The following is an 8426-nucleotide window of genomic DNA, read 5'->3' on the forward strand; positions in this document are numbered from 1 at the left end:
TAGGGCGAGGACCCGTCCATCGCCGCTTGCGGCTTTAATTACTATTGTGAAGTTTATTCATTTACTCCCTTTCACCACTTGTAGCGCTGTAGAGCAATGTTTTCACAAGTGGGTCACTGTTATGTTTGCATCATGTGCACAAGTGCAAGTGAGCAGCCGACGCTGACATTCCTGCTTCCAGTTTCGTGTATTAACAGCTGGTGGAAACTTGGCAAAAGCACCAAAAAAGGCAGGGAGGAAGATAAACAAATGTACGTAGTCGATGCTTCAGACTTGAAAACGTGTGCTCTGTGAGTTTCACTGAGCGAAGCTGGAATGTTGCTTTGGAGATGCATGTAAACACTGAACCCACGTAGAGACAAGTGTCGTGAGCTGCTGCTGGTCAGAGAGGCTTTCAACGGACACACTCACTTAATAAATAACTCAACAGACATGTGGAGAGAAAGCTTTTGGTGGATCCATGATCTCTGAGTGTAAACAGACAAGCCATAACATTAAAACCACTGACAGGTTAAGTGAATCTCGCTAAACTGCAATGCTCTGCTGGGAAATCTTGGGTAATAAATTCATGTGGATGTGACCAAACACACCCCACCAAGGCAACAGAGCAAACTGACTCCAAAAACTTTTCAGGAATGGTTCGAGGAACACGACAAAGAGCCCAACGCATTTACCAAGCCACCAAACTCACAAGCCCAATCGATTGCTGCCAGTGCCAGACACCACATGTCCATGTCAGAGCAGGTCAGAGCTGTTTTGAAGGCACAAGTAGGAATCGTTTTAATGTTGTGGCTGTTGTGGCGGACACCAAGCACTGAACACACCATTCTCACCATGAAGCACAGCGGTGGCAGCATCATTATGTGTGGATGCTTCCCAACAGCAGACTTGTGAAGGCAAATTCAGAAAAGTGTAGTGAGCCTTCAACATTAATAACACACTTGTTATGCTTCCAGGAACAAGATACTGTCGAATTTTGTTGTTGTCCACAATTACCATGTGCATTTATTAAGTGATATAATACATCAAACTGCATTACATTCATTAGAAGTGATCACACGTTCAACCTCAGACAGCAAAAAAAAAGTGACACAGTGGATATTATGATTTAAAAAAAAACAAGGCAAACTATATCACAATATATACATTTTATAACTCAGTGCTATGATGCAATCAGCTCGTTACAGGGCAGACTGAAGATAACTAGTCCTTTAACTCTAAACAGCTACATAACGATGAGGAGTGAAGACGCGACTTCTCTGCACGGCTTCACTCCGTCTCACAGATTTCAATGTAAAGTATGTGGGTTGGTGTTTGCGGTATCGAGCCATGCATTCACTCCTCGCCTGGAAATGGGTGTGACCGACCAAATAGTAGGGGTGAAGTCTCCATTTAGGTTTGGGGGAAGATTTAGAGAGTCACTTGCTGGCGTGCAACGTGTCCTGGAACTTGGTGCTGGTGTAGCGCACATGAAAGCCTTTTTTATTGATGCTGTCATCTGAGTGAAATTTCAAAACGATGGCGTCTCCAGCTGAGTAAACCTCCTCTGGAGCCTGAGGAGAAGAAGATACAGACAAAAAGGTTGGGCTTTCTTTCTCCCCTTGTAAGAGTCATTTCATTAAAGCAATGTTTACTGCACAAGACCTACCCCGGATCCACAATAGCGTCCCAGCCTGGGAGACTTGACGTCAGCGCCGTCATACAGCTCCACGTAATCGTAGCCGCAGTCGGCCTCCTCCTCGATCTCAAACACTTGGAAGATGATCTCGACTCCGTAACCCTTCTCAGCAGTGACCACCCACATGCAGTCGGAGCCTCCAGGGTAGTTGTTATCTCCGAACTGTGCATGAGAGTACAGATCTTTTGTCTTGACCTCGGCTTTAAGGCTTCCTCCGCATTCTGGGAATTTACAACCACAAAATTAGAGGGTCAAAAGGAGGAACTCGTAAAAGTGAGGAAAGAATGCAGCTTTATAAACACAACACAAAGCAAACCCCATTCTTGAAATGTCACATTTTTTGGTATTCTATTCTCGCTCCAAAACACAAATTTACTCTATTTCCAGGCTGTTTTTTGGGAGCAGATGAGTAACTTTCTTCGCCCACCTGCTCTGTATGAAGCCTCAAACCCTCGTTTCTGCACTGAGTTGTCTGAGAAAAAGCGTAGGAACATTTTGTTGCCGCTGGAGACGACGGGAGAAGGCTTTTTGGTGCCACAAAATCGCCCCAGACTCGGTGCACGAAGGTCTTTCCCATCGTAGATCTCCAGATGGTCGTAAGCGCACTCCAGATGAGCCTCCATGTCGACCTCATTAAAAACCTGCAAGTCATTGAGAGTGACATTAAATGAGATCCTACAAGAAACTGCTTTTTACAGCTTTCATTTTGGGTCATAACATACAAGTTTGATGCGATGCCCCGGGGTTGTGGACAGAGACCAGGTGCAGGCCTTCTTGCTGGGGTATTTGTCGGGCCAGTTCGGGCTGCTGATGGTACCTGAGACGCTGGTTACGACATGATCGCAGCCCGCTGGAGAAAAACAAAAACAGCATTATCAGGAGAAAACAAGAAAAGCTGCATCACATCATTTCCTCTTCCGCAGCACGAGCTTCCTCTGGGGTATTTTTTCTTTGATCATGCATTCATTAAAGGAAAGACAAGCGAAAGCAAAAGTAAATCTTTCCACACGCAAACATTTTTTTCCACGGGGGTTATTAAAAAATAGGTCATAGGCATTGTTTGGCCTGTACATTTACAGCACGGTAGCTGGTGAAGGCTCTGATAACTCAAACAACACAGCTTTCATGTTTTCTTCTGTGGAAAGCACCAGTAGAGAGTAAATCTCAACAACTAAAACCACAAAGATCTGCAGGTGTGACTCTTAAAATCGCCTTATCGAATCACACCGATGACAGGACAGCAGTGAAAACGCCGTACCTTCCTTGCAGTCGTGTCTATTATCGTGCAGCATGAAGCCGCTGCGGCACTGACAGCTGTAGCTTCCGAAGGTGTTCACGCACTCATGCTGGCAGCCGCCGTTACCTTTGGAGCACTCGTCTATATCTGTTGAGATGGTTCAAGAATGTTAATTCAGATTCCTTGCACCTGGTAACACTGTGGGTCACAGAAAACCGGCAGAACTTATTAACATTTAAGGCCCAGACCTGTATTGTTTGTCACAGTGCTTGAAACACGGGGTTTGAGAAAATCACTGTTTCACATTCTGAGTTTAAAGAGCCCACATCACACACATTTAAAGGTTCAGAATTTTAATTTTGGAGTCTACCATAATAAAAAAAACACATTATTTTTTCATGCTGTATCATTCTTTTTCATTCCCCATCCTGAAAAGCCAATTTTTCTCTGATTGGTCATGTGGCCCGATGAAAGCGAGGCATTTTTGTCACTCCCAGATCTATGAGTTCAGGCAGAGAGATGTAACCCTAGCAGAAGTTTGATGCCTGGCAGGTGTTGGGTAAATGTGTTACATGGTGATGTAAATAAGTAAAGAAAGTCTAGATTTAAACGTTTTTTGAAGGCAGGTATGTGACAGTGTTTCTGTGGGTGAAAGCCCCGTTGGATTGGACTTTGGCTTTTGTAGGTTAACAGACCCTTTAGCATGTATAAAAGGCTTCATAACACATTAAAGGAAATGGAAAAACCCAAAACGTGCTCTTTAAAAGCACAGCTTCAGTGGGGATGAAAAGGCCAAAATGGAGTGAAAAAGATGTCAAACGGACATGAGGACAACTTGCAGTAGTCAACTTTTAATGTCAAAATAAGTTGCAAATGAGGTTCTCATGTGGAAATTTTCTTCACCCTGCAACTTTCTGATCGTTTAATGTGGGAAATGGAACTGCATTTTGTTTAAAACTCTTTTCTGGTTCAGGAAAAATTAAAGATAAGTAAACAAATGGGTCTGAGCAATTTTAGATTACAAAACAGCAAACCTGTGGTAATTTCACTGGATTAGAAATAAACCTGAGCATATTTATTTGTCGGCTGGGATAGGCTCCAGTCCCCCCGCGACCCTAGTGAGGATTAAGCGGTATATAGATAATGGATGGATGGATATTTATTTGTGACCTAGTTGAGGTATTACTGCTGATTTATTAAGAAATACAAACACTGGAGTGGGCAGTTAGTATAAAGACAATAGAGAAAAAGAATCATGATTAAAATATTGTTTAAAAAATTAAAGGAAAACACCATCAGGCTGTATGAAGTTCAATCTGTGCTTCACACAGACTACACTGGCCTCATTCTGGTGGCAGGAACTGAAGACAGCTGCTCTCATTGTTGTTCAGGGATCGGCTCCATTACATCATACTTCCTCAGTCGTTCCTTTATCAATATTTCCTCAGTACAGCATTGCTTACCAGAAAAGAAGTGGGCCTTGAAGCCTCTCTTGGAGACGGTGTTGTCAGACTTGAACTCAATCCTCATGTTGTTCTCCTGGGAGGTGATGACCTCGGGTTTCTCTGCTCCACAGAACTTCCCATGAAGCTTTGAGTCTGAACTCAAGCCACTGCGCACCTCCACATAATCGTACTTACACACCTGATGTACAGAAGACGTGTTCAGATTTCAGCAAAGAGAAAACCTCTGCAGACATACAGCGATTCTACCCATGTATACGCACTAAAACCTACATCGTTCCCTTCAGTTTCGAACACATCAAACACCAGCGTGATGCGATACTGGATCGGGGCCACCAGCTGCCACACACAGTTCTTGTTGGGTGGATATTCTTTGGGCCAGCCGGGGGTTGTGAGGGAACCGTTCAAGTTGGTGATGAATCCGCCGCAGGCAGCTGCTGGTGGGAGAAAACAGATTTTAGTGATATAGGTGAGAAAAAAAACACCATGAGAGCATAAACTACAAGAGCTGCATGTAAATCTGTTAAATCTGTGGGAAGAGATCGTCTTTTTATTCACAGGTTGTCCATTACTGATTAAAATAATGCCAAGAAATAAAATCAGTGTGAGATGAAACTGTGGTGCTGGGATTAAACAGTGACCGCATCCAGAAAGTGAATAATGAAATCGCAAAATGCATCAAATTCTACTTGTAAAATGAATTTCCGTGCACATGAATCAAGTTGCCTCTCGCCTCATTGACAAGTTGTAGCAGGAGAACACTGCCCTCTAGTGGCAAAAGACAATAGCATGTCTTGACTAACGCCTTAAAGCCTGGATTGTTCAAACAATAAAAAAAAGAAAGAACAAATTTTTCCAAATAATGTCACTAAATTAAAATCTGGAGGTTTTCATTTTTACCTCATTCTTCTTTACAAAACTGCCCAAGCTCTGTCGGGTTACACAGTGATGAGTGAACAGCTTCTCTCAAGTCCAGCCACAAATGTTCAATTGGATTGGAGTCAGGGCTGTGATTCAGCCTCTCCAGAACATTCACTTTGTTGTCTTTACACCATTTCTATTAAGCCTGAGCTGTATGCTTCCACTCACTGTCTTGATGGAAAACAAATCTTATCCCAAATCACAGTTCTTTTGCATCTAGGACTTCCCTTTACTTTGCTGCATTCATTTTTTCATCCACCTTTACAAGCCTTCTTTTGAAAAGCATCCCCACATCATGATGCTGCCACCACCGTGCTTCATTGTGGGGATGTTTGTGATGATGTGCAGTGATTGGTGTTTGCCAAACATACTGTCTAGTTTGGTGTCCAAGAAGCTCCGTTTTGGCCTCATCAGTCTCCCACATGTCATCTGGTAAACTCTAGATTTAATCTGTGATTTTTCAGCAGTGGCTTTCTTTTTGACTTTCTCTTTTTTAATTTTTTTTTTTTTACTGAATTTCCCTTCTGCTATAAATAAAGTATTTTTCATTCATTTTTCATTCATTCATTCTCTTCGCCGTTCTCCTATAAAGCTTTGGTCGGTGAAGAACCACCAGCTGGTGTATGTACAGTCTTTCCCATCTTGTAACTCCTTCAGGGGACTCATAGGTGTCTTGGTGGCCTTTACACATGTGCCATATTCCTTCCAATTTCTAATGATGGATGTAACTTCACTCCAAGAGATTCTCAGTGACTTGGATTTTTTCTTGTATTCATCTTTAAAAAAAAAAAAAGAAACTTTCCACAGAGATTCTTGGGGGGTTCTAAGTCTTCATGGTGTGGTTGTATCCAGGGGTTCTGATTTACCTTCCACATGCAGGTGTCTTTATACTACAATCTCTAGAGACACATTCACGGCACATAGATGATTTCTATTTTTCATAATTGTGTGGCTTCTAGCATCAATTTTCTGTTGAATTAGGGTGAAATCACTTATTTTATGTCCTATATTTTGAATTAATCCACATTACTTTCTGTTTTCACAGTGGCATGAAATAACTTTTGTAAATTATTATTATTTAAAAGCAATAAAAATGGAAAACCTCCAACAGGGGTTTTTATAGGTACTGTAACCGCTGCAGTGAGAAGAGAAGGCCACATGAGTGTAGTGGCAGACTCCAGCTGAACAGCTCAACAAGCTCACGGGCTTCACTTCATATTCTAAAGCAGCAGCAGCAGCAGCAGCAGCAGCAGCAGCACTCTAACGGCGGTAACGAGTTTGTGCGAGGCTCTACACTCACTCTCACAGCTGCGTCTGTCAGCTGCCAGCTCATATCCAGGGTCACAGGCACATCTGTAGCTGCCCAGCGTGTTCAGACAACGCTGCTCGCAATGACCATTATCAGGTCTGGAGCACTCGTCCATCTCTAAACAAAAGAGAAATCTGAATTACTGGTTTCCTGCGCCAGCAGATGCATCACTTTCCGCAAGCGGAAAAAATAATAATAATAATTGTCGCTAGTTTTGAAACGACTTTCTGACCTTTGAAAAAGTTGGCTGAAAACCCGGCTTTGTTGACCGATCCATCGGACGCAAACTTGAGCCAGAGCCGGTTGGAGCTGCTTTTGATGTCGTCCGGTTTGTCGTAGCCGCAGAAGCGACCGAGCAGCGGGCTGCTTTCTGAGCTGCCGTCCCTCACCTCTACGTAGTCGTAGGCACAGCTGTCATGTCTCTCGATCTGGAGTCAAAGCAAAGGTGGTGAGTTCTGCTAACAGGTATTACAGACGGCAGATGTTGGTGAAGTTTGATCAGTCTGTGATGCGTTAACAGACATCCTCCTGCCCTCCACAACATTATTGATTGAAAGGTAGCAGCATTTATTTGTTGGTTTTGTTGCCACTCAGGTTACATAGAAGCTTCAGGCACAGCTACAGCAACTATTTAGTTTAATGAACCAACCTGTTAAATCATCACAGCACACGAATGCATTGAACCAAAAAGGAAAATAGATGTGCTTTCCACAAAATAACTATGGCATCTGGTGAAATGAAACCCTTTTTTTTAAAGCTTTTGGGGCAGATTGGACATTCACTGCTGCATATTTTTTTCATTACTTCTGAGAACAAATTTTTGGAGCAATTACATACCAATCAAATGCAGTATTCAGCGCTGGAACAACCCTCCACCCTTTGCTTTTTCTACTCACGTTGCCGTGCTGTGTAACTCATAACAGTATAGTTGATCTTTTACCTCAAACGACTGAAAGGAGAGGCCGACATCAAAACCTTCTGCCACTGTGATTTTCCACACACACACTTTGTTGGACTGGTAGTCATCGGGATAATTGGGGGACTGAATCTGGCCGCTTTCCCGCTCCACGTCTCCCCCGCAGATGGCTGCACAGGAGGTGAGAAGTGAGATTAATGGCGGTTTATTTCATTCACAGGCTCGCTTTCTGCATTCCCGCCTTCAGCTGTCGACTTTACGACGAGCGAAATGAAGCGGACGAGATACGAAGCATCACCTAAAGCGAGCGTGCACCAAAACAAAAGTCGGCGTCGTACCTTCGTAAACAGCAGAGAAGCCTTTGCCCACCCAGCTGCTGCTGCTCCTGAATTCAATCCACAGTCGACTGTCAGTTGAGATAATTGGATCTGGAAGTGTATCTCCACAGAACCGGCCTGCCAAAGTACATTACGAAACAACAACAACAGCGCCTGTCAGTGAGTGCTTCAAAAGTTCCTGGTAGGGAGTTTACAGCACAGGCTTCAGGCAGACCTTTGAGAGGAGCTTTTCTCCAGAACCCGTCTCGGACCTCCACGTGGTCGTACCAGCACAAGTGACTCCTGAAGAGGTCCATGGAGGTGAAGTTCAGAACGATCTAAGACACAGAAGAGACGACATCTGTCCAGATTTCTAGGGGTCACAACAGTTGAAGATATTCAACGACATCAACATTTTTTGTTTTTTCCAACCGATATGTACTGACGGCAAATGAACGGAAAAAGTTTAAAAGACCTGTTTTATTTTTAAGAAGAAATGATCAGAGCCAGAAACTGTAAAAACAGAAAGACTCACTGGATTGTCGGCGGTCCTCGTTATGAATCATGTGTGATGTGCAGTTTGGT

At 43.4% G+C, this 8426-nt stretch overlaps 1 protein-coding gene across 1 annotated transcript in view; it reads right to left on the reverse strand.

Annotated features, from left to right (window-relative positions):
* Positions 1 to 974: 974 nt before the first annotated feature.
* The window catches only part of LOC103366094 (bone morphogenetic protein 1-like), an 18827-nt gene continuing 11375 nt past the window's right edge, over positions 975 to 8426 (reverse strand). The window contains exons 9-20 of the mRNA XM_008293726.1: positions 8077 to 8179; positions 7863 to 7979; positions 7549 to 7694; positions 6841 to 7036; positions 6600 to 6725; positions 4652 to 4815; positions 4379 to 4559; positions 2937 to 3062; positions 2401 to 2528; positions 2106 to 2319; positions 1649 to 1899; positions 975 to 1553 (exon numbers count right to left, since the gene is read on the reverse strand). Of these exons, the coding sequence (XP_008291948.1) occupies positions 1419 to 1553; positions 1649 to 1899; positions 2106 to 2319; positions 2401 to 2528; positions 2937 to 3062; positions 4379 to 4559; positions 4652 to 4815; positions 6600 to 6725; positions 6841 to 7036; positions 7549 to 7694; positions 7863 to 7979; positions 8077 to 8179 (1887 nt within the window). The 3' untranslated portion in view covers positions 975 to 1418. The remainder of the gene's footprint in view (positions 1554 to 1648; positions 1900 to 2105; positions 2320 to 2400; positions 2529 to 2936; positions 3063 to 4378; positions 4560 to 4651; positions 4816 to 6599; positions 6726 to 6840; positions 7037 to 7548; positions 7695 to 7862; positions 7980 to 8076; positions 8180 to 8426) is intronic.

The sequence above is a fragment of the Stegastes partitus genome, unplaced genomic scaffold (genome assembly GCF_000690725.1).
Source record: "Stegastes partitus isolate 25-593 unplaced genomic scaffold, Stegastes_partitus-1.0.2 Scaffold907, whole genome shotgun sequence".
Classification (NCBI taxonomy): Eukaryota; Metazoa; Chordata; class Actinopteri; family Pomacentridae; genus Stegastes; species Stegastes partitus.